General features: G+C 45.1%; 1 protein-coding gene across 7 annotated transcripts in view; it reads left to right on the top strand.

Annotated features, from left to right (window-relative positions):
- Positions 1-20,228, top strand: part of LOC110493661 (regulatory-associated protein of mTOR) — a 190,418-nt gene that overhangs the window by 118,774 nt on the left and 51,416 nt on the right. For all 7 annotated transcript variants that reach the window (XR_005036942.1, XM_036949655.1, XM_036949653.1 and 4 more), the window contains exons 9-14: positions 2,011-2,111; positions 4,212-4,356; positions 7,333-7,408; positions 12,424-12,525; positions 18,661-18,744; positions 19,183-19,293. Coding sequence is in view for 6 of the 7 variants with exons in the window: in XM_036949655.1 (XP_036805550.1) it covers positions 2,011-2,111; positions 4,212-4,356; positions 7,333-7,408; positions 12,424-12,525; positions 18,661-18,744; positions 19,183-19,293 (619 nt within the window). In the remaining variant the exon portion in view is untranslated. The remainder of the gene's footprint in view (positions 1-2,010; positions 2,112-4,211; positions 4,357-7,332; positions 7,409-12,423; positions 12,526-18,660; positions 18,745-19,182; positions 19,294-20,228) is intronic.

Raw genomic sequence — 20,228 nt, 5'->3', positions numbered from 1 at the left:
ACGGGATTGCAGCCCAAAGAGGTTTTAAGTCACATGCACCATTATCAGTTTCTATTGCCCATTCATCCATTGATGACAGAATAGCATATTTTAATTGTATTATGTTACTCGTTTTTACGTAGTAGGCATAGCAATGCTGCCACGTAAGTGGTAAGCAGGGATGTTCTTGGAAAAAGTGACATTTGGAAATGGAGCTGCAGCTCCAGAGTTATTTGACAAAGGTAAGTGTAATAGAAACTGCAGAATATGCTCTTTCTGATACTATTTACAAATGTAAATGTTTTACTTGCATGTGACTCTGAAGGAGGATATGATAAAGTGATGCTCCTTTCCCTGCATGTGCAGTTTGCCAACTGATAGGCCTTAAATTGTCGCTCATCGGATTATAGTCAATTGAATCTTGTCTGTAGTCTAACTCTTAATCTGTGTGAAATTAGTTTGGGTATAGTTTAGGTGTAGTTTCGATGGGCCGGCTGGGCAGGCTGACTGGCATTGTTGTTTCCCGCTCATCAACTGAGATAGAGTCAAGGATATGTTTTGCATTATTCTGAAGGCCTACTGCACCATGTAGCATGTTTTAGTTTCCCTTACAGTAAATACAACAGTTCCATAACAGCTTCTGTTCACAAAGTAAAACTTAAAAGAGAACGGTATCAGCCCCGACAGTGATTTGCTGCTGATAAATAGGCATAACACCAACTCATCATTACACTATTGTCTTTCTAAATTAAATCAACCTCTTCACCCTCATCAGTAAGTTAGGCCTAATATGAATTTAATTCTGAATTAAGGTGCACAGTTTTTGCCCATTCATCCATTTGTCATTAATTTAGTGAGGAGAGAGTCGCATTATCACCTGGGTGGGTACCAATGTCCTACAGCACATTGACTTGGTGGGTTAAGTTTGGAATAGGTGTGGGAAAAACTGACCAGGTGAATCCAGGTGAAAGCTATGATCCCTTAGTGATGTCACTTGTTAAATCCACTTCAATCAGTGTGGATGAAGGGGAGGAGACAGGTTAAAGAAGGATTTTTAAGCCTTGAAACAATTGAGACATGGATTGTGTATGTGTGCCATTCAGAGGGTGAATGGGCAAGACAAAAGATTTCAGTGCCTTTGAATGGGGTATGGTTGTAGGTGCCAGGTGCACCGTTTGTCAAGAACTGCATCGCTGCTGGGTTTTTCACACTCAACAGTTTCCTGTGTGTATCAAGAATGGTCCACCACCAAGGACATCCAGCCAACTTGACAAAACTGTGGGAAGCATTGGAGTCAACATGGGCCGGCATCCCTGTGGAACGCTTTCGGCGCCTTTTAGAGTCCATTCCCTGACAAATTGAGGCTGTTCTGAAGGCAAAGGGGGGTGCAACGCAATATTAGGAAGGTGTTCTTAATGTTTGTGCGCTCAGTGTATTCTTTATGGAATATACAGGTAACTGCCAAAATAATGGAAACGCTTGAGTAAATGAGGGATACAAAGTATATTAAAAACAGGTGCTTCCACACAGGTTTGGTTCCTGACTTAAGACATTTATAAATGTATAAAATGCTGGGCAGGCCATTATATTGGTTACCATGGCTATGCCTCCATAGGATGACAATGCCCCCTTCATCAGGGCACGAGTGTTTACTGAATGGTTTGATGAGCATGAAAGCGATGTATGATGCCATTGCAGTTTGTCACAATCTCAACCCAGTTTAACACTTATGGGAGATTCTTGAGCGGTGCCTGAGACAGCATTTTCCACCACCATCAACAAAACACCAAATTAATTTTCTTGGGGAAGAATCGTGTTGCATCCGTATATATAAATAGAACACGGCTTTATATCTATGGTCGCATTCCTCCAACAGAGTTCCAGAGACTTGTAGAATCTATACCAAGGTGCATTGAAGCTGTCCTGACTTATGGTGGCCCAACGCCATTAAGACATTACGTTGGGGTTTCCTTTATTTTTTGACAGTTACCGGTATGTTAATGTTACTGACAAACCTATGGTGTTGTGTAGGATACCTGGGAGACTGAATGACAGACGCACCCCACTGGGAGAGCTCAACTGGATCTTCACTGCTATCACTGACACTATCGCCTGGAACGTGCTGCCCAGAGGTACACACACACACACACACACACACACACACGAGCTTGGGAGCATATATGCATGCGCACACACTCATACCCCTGTGTCTACCTGGGCTGGCCAGACAAGTAGAAAGTCACTCACTCACACACAAACACTCATGTGAGTCGTGATGTGAGAGGAGAACAGTGGTAATGGGCTGATAAGCCCCAGAAACCATACAGCACTGCCATTCATTAATCAGCCTCCATCACAGTGAATCTCTTTCATGAAGGCACGGCACACCTAATCCAACCTCACCACACACCTCACTCTCACAAACTACGCTCACACAGACATACTCACACACAAAAGCACGTGAACACGCACACTCCAATCACGCCACAATCAAAACACTTATGCACAGACAGACTCAATCCCTCTCTCTCACACACACACACCAATTATTATCATTAGTTGGGGATAAACACTGGAGAAACCTGGCCCCATTAAACTAAATGAGATAATGCATGAATTAATAATACGAGTTGAAAATGTCACTACCGCCCCCTGCCTTGATCTATCTGGCGCTGCTACTGCACTCTGCCTGTCTGTCCACATTCAATACACACACACTACATACACACAATAGATACATACACACATACAGTGCATTCAATGCACAATACATGCACACCTACAGGGGATTCGGTAAGCATTGATCCCTTGACTTTTCCTCATTTTGTTACGTTACAGCCTTATTCTCATCAATCTACACAATATACCTACCTCATAATGACAAAATGAAAACAGGTTTTTAGAAATTGTTGCTAGTGTATTAAAAGTTAAAAACATGCCTTATTTACATAAGTGAGTCTCATATGAGTCTTGAAATTGAGCCCAGGTGCATCCTGTTTCCATTGATCATCCTTGATATTTCTACAACTTGATTGGATTCCACCTGTAGTAAATTCAATTGATTCAACATGATTTGGAAAGGCACACACCTGTGTATATATAATGTGCCACATATGATAGTGCATGTCAGAGCAAAACCAAGCCATGAGTTCGAAGGAATTGTCCGTAGAGGTCCGAGACAAGATTGTGTCGATGCACAGATCTGGGGAAGGGTACCAGAAAATGTCTGCAGCATTGAAGGTCCCCAAGAACACTGTGGCCTCATCATTCTTAAATGAAAGAAGTTTGGAACCACCGAAACTCTTCCTAGAGAGAGAAGGGCCTATGTCAGGGAGGTGACCAAGAACTCGATGGTCACTCTGATAGAGCTCCAGAGTTCCTCTGTGGAGATGGGAGAACCTTCCAGAAAGACAACTATCTCTGCAGCACTCCACCAATCAGGCCGTTATGGTAGAGTGGCCAGACGGAAGACTTGGCACCTAAAAGACTCTGGCCATGAGAACCAAGATTGGACTCTTTGGCCTGAATGCCAAGAGTCACGTCTGGAGGAAACCTGGCACCATCATGCCGATGGGATATTTTTCAGTGGCAGGGTCTGGGAGACTAGTCAGGATTGAGGGAAAGATGAATGGAGCAAAGTATAGCGAGATACTAGATGAAAACCAGCTCCAGAACGCTCAGGACCTCAGACTGGGGTGAAAGTTCACCTTCCAACAGGACAATGACCCTAAGCACACAGCCAAGACAACGCAGGAGTGGCTTTGGGACAAGTCTCTGAATGTCCTTGAGTGGCCCAGCCAGAGCCCGGACTTGAACCCTGTGCGGCAACTTTCCCCATCCAACCTGACAGAGCTTGAGAGGATCTGCGGAGAAGAATGGGAGAAACTCCCCAAATACAGGTGTGCCAAGCTTTTAGCATTTTACTGAAGAAGACTCGAGACTAATCACTGCCAAAAATGATTAAACAAAGTACTGAGTAAAGGGTCTGAATACTTATGTAAATATAAAACATTTATTTGTAATAAATTTGATAAATTATAAAATCATGTTTTTGCTCTGTTATTGTGGGCAGATTGAGGGAGAAAAAACAATAGAATCTCTCTCTTTCTTTGATGCTGTCTTATTTTCCATCAACCATGCTCCCTTGCCCCTATCGCTTTCTTTCTTTCCATTCCGTCATGTCCGTTCTTCTCTTTTTTCTCTCTCCTCTTACTCATCCTCCCTCTCTCTAGATCTGTTCCAGAAGCTCTTTCGTCAGGACCTGTTGGTGGCCAGTTTATTCCGCAACTTCCTGTTGGCCGAGAGGATAATGAGGTCATACAACTGCACCCCTGTCAGCAGTCCGCGCCTGCCACCTACATACATGCACGCCATGTGGTAAGACACACACACACACACACACACACTCTCTCTCTGTTGGCCTTTTCTATTAAATCTTATCTGTCTGTCCATTCATTAGATTCATGCTGAAAACTGTCTGCAAAATCCTTTTGTGTGTTTTTCCACCTTCAGTTGCTAAAAGCATTAGTTGGGGGAGAGTGTTTTTGCTGAAAGCCTCTTGAGTGAGCGATCGCCTGTTTTCCTCTCTTATTGCCTCCATTATCTCTTCTTAAGAAGACATTAAATAGCACTGAATAATCTGGGGTGCACTTTCCCTTTGTTACTACACCCCATCACAGCTCTAAAGAGATGCTTGAGCCAGCAAGAAAGGAAGCACAGAGCGAGAGAGAGAATGTGGACGGAGGTCAAAGGACAAGCTGGATAGCAGTAAAGAAGGAAGGAAGAGAGTGGAGGAGAGAGACTGATAGGAAGTGTTGAGGTAGTTAGATATCAGTAAAGAAGAGAGAGACTGATAGGAAGTGTTGAGGTAGCTAGATAGCAGTAAAGAAGGAAGAGAGTGGAGGAGAGAGACTGATAGGAAGTGTTGAGGTAGCTAGATAGCAGTAAAGAAGGAAGAGAGTGGAGGAGAGAGACTGATAGGAAGTGTTGAGGTAGCTAGATAACAGTAAAGAAGGAAGGAAGAGAGTGGAGGAGAGAGACTGATAGGAAGTGTTGAGGTAGCTGGATAGCAGTAAAGAAGGAAGGAAGAGAATGGAGGAGAGAGACTGATAGGACGTGTTGAGGTAGCTAGATAACAGTAAAGAAGGAAGGAAGAGAGTGGAGGAGAGAGACTGATAGGAAGTATTGAGGTAGCAGTAAAGAAGGAAGGGAGAGAGACTTATAGGACGTGTTGAGGTAGCTAGATAGCAGTAAAGAAGGAAGGAAGAGAGTGGAGGAGAGAGACTGATAGGAAGTGTTGAGGTAGCTGGATAGCAGTAAAGAAGGAAGGAAGAGAATGGAGGAGAGAGACTGATAGGACGTGTTGAGGTAGCTAGATAACAGTAAAGAAGGAAGGAAGAGAGTGGAGGAGAGAGACTGATAGGAAGTGTTGAGGTAGCTAGATAACAGTAAAGAAGGAAGGAAGAGAGTGGAGGAGAGAGACTGATAGGAAGTGTTGAGGTAGCTAGATAACAGTAAAGAAGGAAGGAAGAGAGTGGAGGAGAGAGACTGATAGGAAGTGTTGAGGTAGCTAGATAACAGTAAAGAAGGAAGGAAGAGAGTGGAGGAGAGAGACTGATAGGAAGTGTTGAGGTAGCTAGATAGCAGTAAAGAAGAGAGAGACTAATATAAAGTGTGTAGGAGACATAGAAAATAAGAAAAATGTGTAAGTGTGGAGGTGGAGAGAAATAGTGAGGGTTTGGGGAAATATTTTGATTGATGGTGGCCATACACAACCAGCAAGTGTTATTAAAATGCTCTTGTTGTCTTTATTAGTGGGTCATTATTAGGATATAAATTGGCTGGGGACAGGTGTGCACGAACAAGTGTGATGGGGATGTATGACGCTATGGCTGCACCAAGCTCTGCTGCAGGTAGAAGCTATAGCAGTGTCAGCAACTAGATACACATTCCTCATACACACTTAAAGGTCCCAAGGTCCCGAACTGTCATTCTGAATCCCATGTAAAATAGCCTTTTGAGTGACTAAAATATCACCCATAATATTTGTTTTGGATAGAAATGCTCAAAATGTGTGGAAAAAGTATGTTTATCTCAGGAAGTTTGAAAAGACAGGCTTTGTGGGCGGGGAGTTAATTATTCATGAGCTCACCTTGACTGACAGCTCTTTGAAACGCCTATGTCAAGCAACTTGGATGCGGTAAAATCATCTCAAGCTAATTTAGTGATCCACAATGCAGCTCAAACAACATTGAAGTTGCATCAATGATGTCAATGTTTTATACATCCTTTCTTTGGCATCGCCCTTGTGATGCGGTTCACAGCAGCAATGACAGATGTGTTGACTTGACAACTGCGCCAGTGTTCTGAACGACGGCTCGGGGATTCGAACCAGTGACCTTTGGGTTACTTGCCCAACGCTCTTAACCGCTAAGCTACATGCAGCCATCACATACCCCTCACTCCTATCAAATCCCAATCACGTTTCATGTCACTTTTCACTCACTTCCCAAACTGATACTAACAACAAGAGATACATGTTTTTTTTGTTGTCGCCAAACAAATGTTTGTCTGCTTGTTTCGACTGATTCCAGATGTTTCATATATTTGATATATTCATGCACTGGGATTACAGATATTTATACCTGATATGAATATTGAATGCACACTGTGTTATGTGAATGATATGATGATTTGTATTCTACATAGATTATAACTAGCATCTAGGATCCTTTGACTAGGGAAATGTCTTTCTCCCTAGAGAATTGTATTCTAGTCATTTATCTTGGTTTCCTCTATTACCTGGATGGAATAGGCAAAGGCAGTGTTCTTAGTTTCGTTCAATGACTGGAACCAATCTGTAAAGTTGCGTATTGTTGCATTCTTCAACCAAATGCCCAATTCCTGCATGCACTTTCTAACCAGAGGACAAACCCCTTAGCTGCAGACCCCAAGTGCTGCCTCAGAGCAAATAGGGAGGAAGGGGAGTTGGTGGATAGGGGAAGAGCGGGGGGTTGGTGGATAGGGGAAGAGCGAGGGGAAGGGGGATTGGTGGATATGGGAAGTGCAGGGGGAAGGGGGGTTGGTGGATAGGGGAAGAGCAGGGGGAAGGGGGGGTTGGTGTGCAAGTGCAGCAGTAAAGGGGGTTTGATGTGTGAAATGTAACAGTGTGAAATAAACATGATGACCAGGTAGAACAGAGTTTGGGATGGATCAAAGCCTCAATGCTGCCCTCTCTAGGACTGTGTGTGTGTGTGTGTGTGTGTGTGTGTGTGTGTGTGTGTGTGTGTGTGTGTGTTGGACATTTGGGTTGTTGATGCCTTGTGTGTGTGTGTGTGCACCGTTCCTCTACAGGCAGGCATGGGACCTGGCTGTGGACATCTGTCTCTCTCAGCTGCCTACCATCATTGAGGAGGGCACCGCCTTCAGGGTGAGTGTGTGTTTTTTCCATTTATCAGTACCTTTAGGACTTAGTCATGGCGTGTGTCTGTCTATGTCAGGGGTCTCAAACTCATTTTGCCTGGTGTCCAAATTCTGTCTTCACCAAGGTCCTGCGGGGCCACACTGCCAAAGGCTTTTTTCCCTTCATTTGATTAGCCCTCAGGCGTTAAGATATATTGCCCTATATGCTGTGGATACAGTTTCTGTGTGTTTGACATCTCACTGAGAAATAACCCCACTAGCTGACGGATGGCTGTCTGTCACTTCAGGTTGACTAGTCTGACGCGTTCAGTTCTTTCACTTTCATTGTATTGACCCTGGTAACTTTGACCCTGGCACTTCTATGAGTTAAAATACTATTTTATTTCCACTGAGTCAATAGCAGTGATAGTAGCTGTGGTAAGTGTATCACTCCATCCTGTTAAACCAGTCTTGGACTACTTGTCCGGTCAGCGTATCACTCCATCCTGTTAAACCAGTCTGGGACTACTTGTCCGGTCAGTGTATCACTTCATCCTGTTAAACCAGTCTGGGACTTCTTGTCCGGTCAGTGTATCACTCCATCCTGTTAAACCAGTCTGGGACTACTTGTCCGGTCAGTGTATCACTCCATCCTGTTAAACCAGTCTGGGACTACTTGTCCGGTCAGTGTATCACGCCATCCTGTTAAACCAGTCTGGGACTACTTGTCCGGTCAGTGTATCACTCCATCCTGTTAAACCAGTCTGGGACTACTTGTCCGGTCAGTGTATCACTCCATCCTGTTAAACCAGTCTTGGACTACTTGTCCGGTCAGTGTATCACTCCATCCTGTTAAACCAGTCTGGGACTTCTTGTCCGGTCAGTGTATCACTCCATCCTGTTAAACCAGTCTGGGACTTCTTGTCCGGTCAGTGTATCACTCCATCCTGTTAAACCAGTCTGGGACTTCTTGTCCGGTCAGTGTATCACTCCATCCTGTTAAACCAGTCTGGGACTACTTGTCCGGTCAGTGTATCACGCCATCCTGTTAAACCAGTCTGGGACTACTTGTCCGGTCAGTGTATCACTCCATCCTGTTAAACCAGTCTGGGACTACTTGTCCGGTCAGTGTATCACTCCATCCTGTTAAACCAGTCTTGGACTACTTGTCCGGTCAGTGTATCACTCCATCCTGTTAAACCAGTCTGGGACTACTTGTCCGGTCAGTGTATCACTCCATCCTGTTAAACCAGTCTTGGACTACTTGTCCGGTCAGTGTATCACTCCATCCTGTTAAACCAGTCTGGGACTTCTTGTCCGGTCAGTGTATCACTCCATCCTGTTAAACCAGTCTGGGACTTCTTGTCCGGTCAGTGTATCACTCCATCCTGTTAAACCAGTCTGGGACTTCTTGTCCGGTCAGTGTATCACTCCATCCTGTTAAACCAGTCATGGACTTCTTGTCCGGTCAGTGTATCACTCCATCCTGTTAAACCAGTCTGGGACTTCTTGTCCGGTCAGTGTATCACTCCATCCTGTTAAATCAGTCTGGGACTTCTTGTCCGGTCAGTGTATCACTCCATCCTGTTAAACCAGTCTGGGACTTCTTGTCTGGTCAGTGCAACTCAATCATTCATTATAAGATATTTTCAACACACTCACTTGAAAGTTTCCCACTGTGATAGTCAGTGCTAAACCATCATCTTTGGGGTCAGTTTGGGTGGTATGAATGGTGTAGTACAGTACATGCTGCCCTGCCATATACCGCCTCTGTGCTTTTCGACAAAAATATAGAGATTGAGATGGTCATTAATGATGCATTGTTGCAGCTCCCTGTAGAAATAGTCGGTCTGTCCAGACGAGCTACAAAAGTTTAGCATCCCGTTATGGTGTAATAATCCACCGCGATTGTAATATTGAATTCCCTATCTCTCTGGGGGAAAACCCTGGGCCAGGCAGGGGTAGAAAAGCTGATTGTGACATCAGATTATTACCAGGGGTTGTGTAAGGGCTCCTTAAGCAGTCTACTGTCATCTTCTGAACTCGCCATATCTTTTCCTCACTCTATCTATGCCGTCTTTACTTGAACCTCCCTCGAACTCTTACTTTAGGCGTGTCAAACGTACGGCCCATGGCAAGAAAATCTAACATTTCAGTGCAGCCCTCCCGACCCCGGGGAAGACCGAATGCAGCCCGCAGGCTAAATTAGCTATGAAATTAATTTCAGGCACCATATCTCGCAGAGAGCAATGCACTGCCATTGCAAAAGTTTGTATGCAAAACGTTGAATGAATCTCTACAGAGCGTGACTCCCTCCTTCCAAGTCCTATCAGTTCTCCACCTGGCCTGTTGAGGTGTGCCTCTTCTCTACCACTTCTGAGAGAACATTCCTCTTCCCTCTCTCTCTCTCCATTCTCTTCCCTCTCTTCCTTCAACCCTGCATGCTAAATGGAACTATAATTGACCCACCTGGGTCCTCTACAAATGTTCCCCCCTCTCTCTGCCTTTTGAGAGATAAGAGACTCGTTCTCTCTCTCTCGCTCTCGCGATAATATCTAGTAATATCATCAACCATGTGTAGTTAACTAGTGGTTATGATTGTTTTTTATAAGATAAGTTTAATGCTAGCTAGCAACTTACCTTGGCTTACTGCATTCTCGTAACAGGCAGTCTCCTTGTGGAGTGCAACAAGAGAGAGGCAGGTCGTTATTGCGTTGGACTAGTTAACTGTAAGGTTGCAAGATTGGATTCCCCGAGCTGACAAGGTGAAAATCTGTCGTTCTGCCCCTGAACAAGGCAGGGGCCACCGTTCCTAGGCCGTCACCGTTCCTAGGCCGTCATTGAAAATAAGAATGTGTTCTTAACTGACTTGCCCAGTAAAATAAAGGTATAAAAAATATATATTTAAAAAATCTGCAAATCGGCGCCCAAAAATACCGATTTCCGATTATGAAAACTTGAAATCGTCCCTAATTAATCGGCCATTCCGATTAATCGGTCAACCTCTAGTGTGTGCGTGTTCGTTCCTCGTGTTTGAGCGTGTGAGTGTTGAGAGAGCATCGCGTGGTGCTTTGATTATTCACAAATTCACTTCCTCAACCAGTGGTAATATTTCCCTCTACTCTCAGCAGCGGGAGAGTCTCTGTTGTAATTCCCTCTGCTATATTAATGGGACGACGATGATGAAACTGCTCATGGCGCAGTTAATAGCGGCAGACACATCGTCATGACAGCCCTGCTCTATGTGGGGCTGAAGGGAAGCAGGGAAGAGAGGGGTGGTACATTATGAAGTGACACATGTTCTCACACACTACTGCAGCTGGTCGTCAAGGCTACAATAGAGGCTTCCTTATGTAAGGGTGTTATGTAATAGACAGATCGGTGTAAGAATTGACTCTGTTCAGTTGGGGGGGGGGTGTGTGACAGTGTGACAGAGAGAGGTGTGCTGCATTAGTTTCATGATTACTGTGTGTTGCAGATTGTATGAAGATTAGTATCTGCGTGTTGCGTTGTAGACGTGCTGAGTTGCCGTGCACATGATTATATAACTTACACACACACAACCTAAATAAATAAAACATTGTTACAAAGCTCGTTCTACAATGAGATGTATGGTATTGTGTGTACAGTTCATTATCGATGCATTAAGCCTAATTTGTGTGTGTTAGATAATGGTGTTCTAGATCAAACTATTAAATGGATAATGTTATTGTTGAGTTGCTATTGTTGAGAGGTTACAGCTGTGTTTGTATGCAGGTCAAGATACACTGCATGACCAAAAGTATGTGGACACTTGCTCGTCGAACATCTCATTTCAAAATCATGGGCATTAATATGAAGTTGGTCTCCCCTTTGCAGCTATAACATCATCCTCTCTTCTGGGAAGGTTTTCCACTAGATGTGGGAACGTTGCTGTGGGCACTTGCTTCCATTCAGCCACAAGAGTATTAGTTAGGTTGGGAAATTAGGCCTTGCTCGCAGTCGCAGTTCCAATTCACCCCAAAGGTGTTTGATGGGGTTAAAGTCAGGGCTATGTGAAGGCCATTCAAGTTCTTCCACACTGATCTCGAAAAACCATTTCTGTATGGACCTTACTTTGTGCACAGGGGCATTGTCATGCTGAAACAGGAAAGGTCCTTTCTTGCCACAAAGTTGGACGCAGTTGGAAGCACAGAAGCAATTGGAAGCACAGAATCGTCTAGAATGTAATTGTATGCTGTAGCTTTAAGATATCCTTTCGCTGGAACTAAGGGGCCTAGACCAAACCATGAAAAACAGCCCCAGACCATTATTCCTCCTCCACCAAACTTTACAGTTGGCACTATGCATCACGGAAGGTCAAATTCTCTTGGCATCCGCCAAACCCAGATTTTTCCATTGGCTTGCCAGATGGTGAAGCGTAATTCATCACTCCAGAGAATGTTTCCAGAGTCCAATGGCGGCGAGCTTTACACCACTCCAGCCGACAGCTTGGCAGCTAGGCATTGCGCATTGTGATCTTGTGTGCGGCTGATCGGCCATGAAAACCCATTTCATGAAGCTCCAGAAGAACAGTTCTTGTGCTGACGTTGCTTCCAGAGTCAGTTTGGAGCTCGGTAGTGAGTGTTGCAACCAGGGACAGCTTGTGTGGCCTACCACTTTGCGGCTGAGCTGTTGCACCTAGACTTTTCCACTTCACAATAAAAGTACTTACAGTTGATCTGGCCAGCTCTAGCAGGGCAGAAATTCGACGAACTAACTTGTTGGAAAGGTGGCATCCTATGACGGTGCCACATTGAAAGTCACTGAGCTCTTCAGTAAGTCCATTCTACTGCCACTGTTTGTCTACGGAGATTGCATGGCTGTGTGCTCGATTTTATATCCCTATCAGTAATGGGTGTGGCTGAAATAGCCGAATCCACTCATTTGAAGGGGTGTTCACATACTTTTGTACATATAGTGTATGTACTCTGTGAGTGAGATCAGTATCAATGTACTGTATGTTTTTAGATGTATATTCATCATAGATGTATTTAAACGATTGTATTTGTTTCATCCCAATAGCACAGTCCGTTCTTTGCAGAGCAGCTGACAGCGTTCCAGGTGTGGCTGACCATGGGAGTGGAGAACAGGAACCCCCCCGAACAGCTCCCCATCGTACTGCAGGTGCACAAACACACACACTCACACACGGGCATAAAATATCTACCCTACCCGAAAAATATCTTTCAGTTTTCGGAGTCTTTCCCTTTAAATCGCCATAGCAACATCCCCTTTCAACGTTGATTGACTGGGTTTCGAGGAATAGAAAGTCACGGATCTGGAGATGAAAATAACAAGGGTATCGAGTTGAATTTGATTGGTCCGAAGTGTGGAAACGCCTCCTGATCTTACCACTTCCCAACGCCGAAATATGGAAGATATAAACTAGCAACGATTCCAACAAACTAATATTCTTATTTAATTATTAAGCATATTAAGGTTATAATATTGTAGAGAACATTCTGAATCATTGTATGTGATTCGTAATGACATGGACTAAAGAGAACTACATTTCGACTAGGGCTGTCAAACGAATAAAATGAATTGCAATTAATCACATTAAATTCTGTAGTTAATCGCGATTAATCGCAAGTGTTGTATTTGCTCAAATGTGGTGCTAAATAAAGATTTTTCAATTTAAAAACAAAAGCTGTGTATTGAGTTGTAGGCGTGTAGGGACTGAAACACAAAAAAATATTCTTAATGGCATATTCAACATTAAAAATTCCTGTAACTTACTAATGCTCCCAGTAGGCGCCACACACACACACACACACACACACAGTTAAAGCTTTAGCCATTCAAAATTATTGTTCTCCCAATTAATGATTGGCTATAAGAAAAAATAACTTGCTCTATGGATACGAAGAAAAAACAGCATAAACCTGTCCCACAATGCCATGAATTCCACAGAACATAAACCTGTGACCATACACTTCAGTCATCCTCCTATTTCCTTTCACTGAGCCAGTTGCTAAGAGACAAACAAGCCTGTTGACATTTTGAGATGATAAAGCTACTTCTTCTGTACGATATGCCCAGAGAGTGAAAACAACCTCTCACGAGGGACTGATGTGGCAGGCGTTGCCAGGGACCTTCGCACAGTGCAGGCCAACTGGTGTGCCCCTGCATGCTGTGACCACCACTGTCATGGACAGTCCTCCATGCTGATGCTGGGCTCTGCTTTGTAACGCTCCACACATTTTTCAATGGACGACTCCTCTTCATCAGACTCAGAAGAACTCAACAAGAGGGCAGCTTTCTTTGGTGGCTCTGACTGTGTTGCTTCATCAGGTTGCTGTGCAGGCCTCTCTTTTTTTTCAGCAAGCTGACCAAAGCCCACACCTCACTCCTCTCAGGTCTGGGAAAGCACTTCAGGTCCTTAAACCTTGGGTTAGTGCTGTGGCCATGTGAGGTTGGCGTTTTCCTTGCGTTTCTCCAGGTCTGTTGTGAGTGTCAGCTTGAATCTTACCACGTAGGCAGGGACGTCATTGGAGCTCTCCATCACCCAGAGGAGGTGGCACAAGACAGGCTACACCACTGAGCAGGAAATGTACTTCTCTCCTACCGGACAGTCAGTCATGTACCTGCAGTAGAAGATAACACAATCACTTCAGTCAATTATGAGAGACTTGTTATACACAGACATATTCCCTCATTCACACAGACACATACTCTCTATCACGCTTTCTCTCGCTCGCTCTCACTCACACACTCACAATTTACACTCTCACACACACACACGCACACTCTCTCTCTCTCTCTCTCTCTCTCTCTCTCTCTCTCTCTCTCTCTCTCTCTCTCTCTCTCTCTCTCTCTCTCTCTCTCTCTCTCTCTCTCTCTCTCTCTCTCTCTCTCTCTCTCTCTCTCTCTCTCTCTCTCTCTCTCTCTCTCTCTCTCTCTCTCTCTCTCTCTCTCTCTCTCTCTCTCTCTCTCTCTCTCTCTCTCTCTCTCTCTCTCTCTCTCTCTCTCTCTCTCTCTCTCTCTCTCTCTCTCTCTCTCTCTCTCTCTCTCTCTCTCTCTCTCTCTCTCTCTCTCTCTCTCTCTCTCTCTCTCTCTCTCTCTCTCTCTCTCTCTCTCTCTCTCTCTCTCTCTCTCTCTCTCTCTCTCTCTCTCTCTCTCTCTCTCTCTCTCTCTCTCTCTCTCTCTCTCTCTCTCTCTCTCTCTCTCTCTCTCTCTCTCTCTCTCTCTCTCTCTCTCTCTCTCTCTCTCTCTCTCTCTCTCTCTCTCTCTCTCTTCTCTCTCTCTCTCTCTCTCTCTCTCTCTCTCTCTCTCTCTCTCTCTCTCTCTCTCTCTCTCTCTCTCTCTCTCTCTCTCTCTCTCTCTCTCTCTCTCTCTCTCTCTCTCTCTCTCTCTCTCTCTCTCTCTCTCTCTCTCTCTCTCTCTCTCTCTCTCTCTCTCTCTCTCTCTCTCTCTCTCTCTCTCTCTCTCTCTCTCTCTCTCTCTCTCTCTCTCTCTCTCTCTCTCTCTCTCTCTCTCTCTCTCTCTCTCTCTCTCTCTCTCTCTCTCTCTCTCTCTCTCTCTCTCTCTCTCTCTCTCTCTCTCTCTCTCTCTCTCTCTCTCTCTCTCTCTCTCTCTCTCTCTCTCTCTCTCTCTCTCTCTCTCTCTCTCTCTCTCTCTCTCTCTCTCTCTCTCTCTCTCTCTCTCTCTCTCTCTCTCTCTCTCTCTCTCTCTCTCTCTCTCTCTCTCTCTCTCTCTCTCTCTCTCTCTCTCTCTCTCTCTCTCTCTCTCTCTCTCTCTCTCTCTCTCTCTCTCTCTCTCTCTCTCTCTCTCTCTCTCTCTCTCTCTCTCTCTCTCTCTCTCTCTCTCTCTCTCTCTCTCTCTCTCTCTCTCTCTCTCTCTCTCTCTCTCTCTCTCTCTCTCTCTCTCTCTCTCTCTCTCTCTCTCTCTCTCTCTCTCTCTCTCTCTCTCTCTCTCTCTCTCTCTCTCTCTCTCTCTCTCTCTCTCTCTCTCTCTCTCTCTCTCTCTCTCTCTCTCTCTCTCTCTCTCTCTCTCTCTCTCTCTCTCTCTCTCTCTCTCTCTCTCTCTCTCTCTCTCTCTCTCTCTCTCTCTCTCTCTCTCTCTCTCTCTCTCTCTCTCTCTCTCTCTCTCTCTCTCTCTCTCTCTCTCTCTCTCTCTCTCTCTCTCTCTCTCTCTCTCTCTCTCTCTCTCTCTCTCTCTCTCTCTCTCTCTCTCTCTCTCTCTCTCTCTCTCTCTCTCACAGAGATTACCACTACAGGGCTCCAGTAGTGGTTGTTGACTTCTGTGGACACGCTTCCCCATTTCCAGAGTGGAATTCCATCATCTTGTGCGAGTGACTCCTTTTGCCCATTTAAGCGTCCATTTAAAGTATTTCTAGATATTATAAGACACAGATAACCAGAGCAACATACAGCAGGAAGTTCCAATATGATCAGAAAACTACAGACGGTAGGAAAGCTGAATATGATTTAATGAAATGTATTCGTCATCTCAGGAATCCTACTTGAAAACATCACAGAGGAGTCAATAGACATGAAGTCATAAAATTACACAAACTGTGTAGGACATCACTAAATACTTCATAATAGGGGTCTAACGGTACACTAATAGGTTTTCAAACGGTTCGGTATGAGAACCTTGGTTCCGTCCGCACTGTGAACCTGAATGGATACATACAAATAAAATAATTCTGTTTTTAAACTACTCCTCTTGAGTAAATTTGATCTGACAAAACATTCAGGCTATTCCATTAAAACAACTAGAGGCTATGCCCACATTGTAATCAACATTCTAATAGGCGCATTTCAACCTGTCCTGTTGTGAGGCGCAGCCGGGAACTAGCTCTGTACGATGGCGAGTGGTGGGGTCGATATTCCAGGAGGATACTCCATCGTTTCAACCTGTCCTGTTGTGAGGCGCAGCCGGGAACTAGCTCTGTACGATGGCGAGTGGTGGGGTCGATATTCCAGGAGGATACTCCATCGTTTCAACCTGTCCTGTTGTGAGGCGCAGCCGGGAACTAGCTCTGTACGATGGCGAGTGGTGGGGTCGATATTCCAGGAGGATACTCCATCGTTTCAATCTGTTTGGGAACATTTAGTTTCCCCCAGTAATTACCCTATATGTATTAAGCCACCGCTGCTAAATCGTGGCCACTACACAAAAAAAATATATAATTATAATAACATTTCAAATGTTTAAAGTGGCGTGGCAGAGTTACCCTTTAAATGTCAAGCAGTTGCATGCTCTCTGTAAGCCTGGCTCAGTTAAATCATGGTCTGCTCTCTAACTGCACAAATAATGCATTTATCTGCCTTGCTAGCTCCTCCAGCCCCCCCACCCCACCCCACACTCTCTCGCTCTCTGGTTCTCGCTGCTCTTTCTCGCCTTCCCTCACTCTCTCCCTAAGCCCCTTTACGTCAGGCTGTGTTTTCTTGAAAGTGGCACTTCACAGCAGCAGTGGCCCCATGTGTTGTTGTGCTGGCCTAGCCCCTATGCTGTCCGGCTCCATTCTGTACTCAGCGTGATCATTTCCCCCTGACTCAGCAGAGCTGAGAGCTGCAGCTTTCCCTCACACGTCCACTGGGGAAAGAAAGGCAAATAAAAACCAGGAGGCTGTCTGGGAGAACCATCGGGGAGGGAAAGTGTGGAGGGGTTTTCTTTTGAGCGGAGCGGGTGTGATTTTGTGTGGGTGTGCGCATGTAGAGCGTTGTACACACCCACGTAAGAACAGACAATCTTACGTTGATCTCTAATATATAAAGCTATGACATTGCATTCTCCGAGATATAGCGGGTGATTGTGTGTGAACTATTGATGAGGAGCTTTGGGAAAATGGGTAAAAGAGAGGGGTCAGAAAGAGAATGTCGTCATAGTAACATACTTCCCATTGAAACAAAAGGATTGGGAAAGGTGACTGTCATTAAATTGTGATGTCCTACGACTGCTAGCTCAGAAGGGTTGGAGTTCTAGGGGAGACACATTCTCACAAAGCCCATTCAATCATTACGACAGTCTAGTGAATCAGTGGGTGGCTGCAGATTGAACATCTGTACTGGTTGACTCACTCCCCGATGACTTGTAACGCGTGTTACTGATGATCACCCACATGCTATGAGAGAGTAAAATGCTCTTTGGTTTTCCTGTCATTTGAACTGGTCTTGGTCTCTTCGCTTTAGTCGTGTGTGTGTGTGTGTGTGTGTGTGTGTGTGTGTGTGTGTGTGTGTGTGTGTGTGTGTGTGTGTGTGTGTGTGTGTGTGTGTGTGTGTGTGTGTGTGTGTGTGTGTGCGCGCGCGCGCCCACTGATTCTGATTTGTCACTGTCACTTGTCTCAGCAGTTGGGACAAGATTGATGAGCGACTTTGCTATTCTGAATGTGTCATTAGTGGCTGCTTATATAATCCCATCGTTCAGAAGTATACTTTTTCATCCCTCCTCTTCCAACCGCTCTTCAATCGCTGAATATTCCTCCTCTTGTATAACATACAGACCACAAATTCCCAGGCTCTCCTTTCTCACGTTCCCCTGAAGGGTTGAGGGGTAGCCCTGGCACGGTCCAACCCCGGTCTCCTCCTGCGTTCGCTCACAGCTGCTGGGTTGAGGTCACACTGCTCTAATAATACACAAAACTATGCTAGAAATAGCAGTGTGTATGGGTTGATCGGGGGGGGGGACGCGTGTGGAATCCGCTCCCCCCCGTGCGCGCATGTCCTCGCGCCCACGGCACACGGTCGCATGGGGACACGCCAACGTCCGGAGCTGGTGGTGCCAAAAACACGCACAATCTGTTAACATTACACCCCACCCACATGCACACAAATGCAATGTCATATACCGCAGGGAACCAGTGGAGGCTAGTGGGAGGAGCTATAGGAGGACGGGCTCATTGTAATGGCTGGACTGGAATGGAGTCGAGCGGTTTCTAGATGTTTGATCTGTTTGATACCGTTCCATTGATTCCATTCCAGCCATTACAATGCGCCCGTCCTCCTATAGCTCCTCCCACCAGCCTCCACTGATGGGAACACACCCATGCACATGTATTCATATTCACCTCATTACTCTTATGCTAATATGGTATGTACACCTGAAGCAGCCAAAACACACACACACACACACACACACACACACACACACACAGAGAGAGAGAGAGAGACAAACAACTGCCAGTGCCAGCATATTGGTGAGTGGTGTGAGCCACCTGTTCCACCTCTCCCGCTCTCATTTTGCTCACGATGCCACTAAACACGTTGAACACACCACGGTATTGACCTCGGCCCCCTCCCTGGTCTCCTTCAGGTCCTCTTGAGTCAGGTTCACAGGCTGAGAGCGCTGGACCTGCTCGGCCGCTTCCTGGACCTGGGTCCCTGGGCCGTCAGTCTGGTGAGAAACTATGCAGCATTCTGGTCTACCAATACACAAACACATGGCCAAAACACAAGTTTAGCTAGCACAGATAGCTGATTATTGTAGATATACAAGCTCTCATCTACTGTCAGGTCTGAAACAATCTATATCAACTAGTAGACACTACAAATAAGAACTCATGTAAAATATACTGTCTGTAAAATGTATATAGTACTGTATGTATGAGCTGGAAGTAGAAGCTAAAGTGTTGTCATCCATTAGTTTACTCCATTTAGGGAAGGTGTATTTGCTATATTTATTTAAAAATAAATATACACAGATTTAGGGCCTTAGGGGCCTCTTAATCTTCTCATTATTATAGAGGTGTTGCTAGAAAGACACAATAGTTAAAGCCAGTTCTGATTTCTTTAGGTTGGAACTTTAAAGTGAATAATATCCCATGTGTGTTTTCAGGCCCTCTCAGTAGGGATCTTCCCCTACGTGTTGAAGCTGCTACAGAGCTCTGCGCGGGAGCTCCGACCCCTGCTGGTCTTCATCTGGGCTAAGATCCTGGCTGTGGACAGCGTGAGTACTAAGGCACACACATACACACTAGCACACTACAGTTGATGTCGGAAGTTTACACACACTTAGGTTGGAGTCATTAAACTCGTTTTTCAACCACAAATTTCTTGTTAACACACTATAGTTTTGGGAAGTCGGTTAGGACATCTACTTTGCATAACACAAGTAATTTTACAGACAGATTATTTCACTAATAATTCACTATCACAATTTGTGGGTCAGAAGTTAACTTAGTGTATGTAGACTGTGCCTTTAAACAGCTTGGAAAATTCCAGAAAATGATTGCTTTAGAAGCTTCTGATAGGCTAATTGACATAGTTTGAGTCAATTGGTTTACTAGTGGATGTATTTCAAGGCCTACCTTCAAACTCAGTACCTCTTTGCTTGACATCATGGGAAATTTTAAAGAAATCAGCCAAGACCCCAGCAAAAAAAATTGTAGGCCTCCACAAGTCTGGTTCATCTTTGGGATCAATTTCCAAACACCATGGGACCACGCAGCCGTCATACCGCTCGGGAAGGAGACGCATTCTGTCTCCTAGAGAAGACCGTACTTTGGTGCGAAAAGTGCAAATCAATCCCAGAACAGCAGCAAAGGACTTTGTGAAGAAGTTGGAGGAAACGGGTACAAATGTATCCTATATATCGATATAGCCTGAAAGGCCGCTCAGCAAGGAAGAAGCCACTGCCCCAAACCGCCATAAAAAAAACAGACTACGGTTTGCAACTGCACATGGGGACAAAGATCGTATTTTTTGGAGAAATGTCCTTTGCTCTGATTAAACAAAATAGAACTGTTTGGCCATAATGACCATCGTTATGTTTGGAGGAAAAAGGGGAGGCTTGCAAGCCAAAGAACACCATCCCAACTGTGAAGCACAGGCATGGCAGCATCATGTTGTGGGGGTGTTTTGCTGCAAGAGGGACTGGGGCAC

Source organism: Oncorhynchus mykiss, chromosome 17 (genome assembly GCF_013265735.2).
Source record: "Oncorhynchus mykiss isolate Arlee chromosome 17, USDA_OmykA_1.1, whole genome shotgun sequence".
In the NCBI taxonomy this organism is placed as follows: Eukaryota; Metazoa; Chordata; class Actinopteri; order Salmoniformes; family Salmonidae; genus Oncorhynchus; species Oncorhynchus mykiss.
Note: the sequence above shows the minus strand (reverse complement) of the source record. Positions and strands in the feature narration are given on the sequence as shown.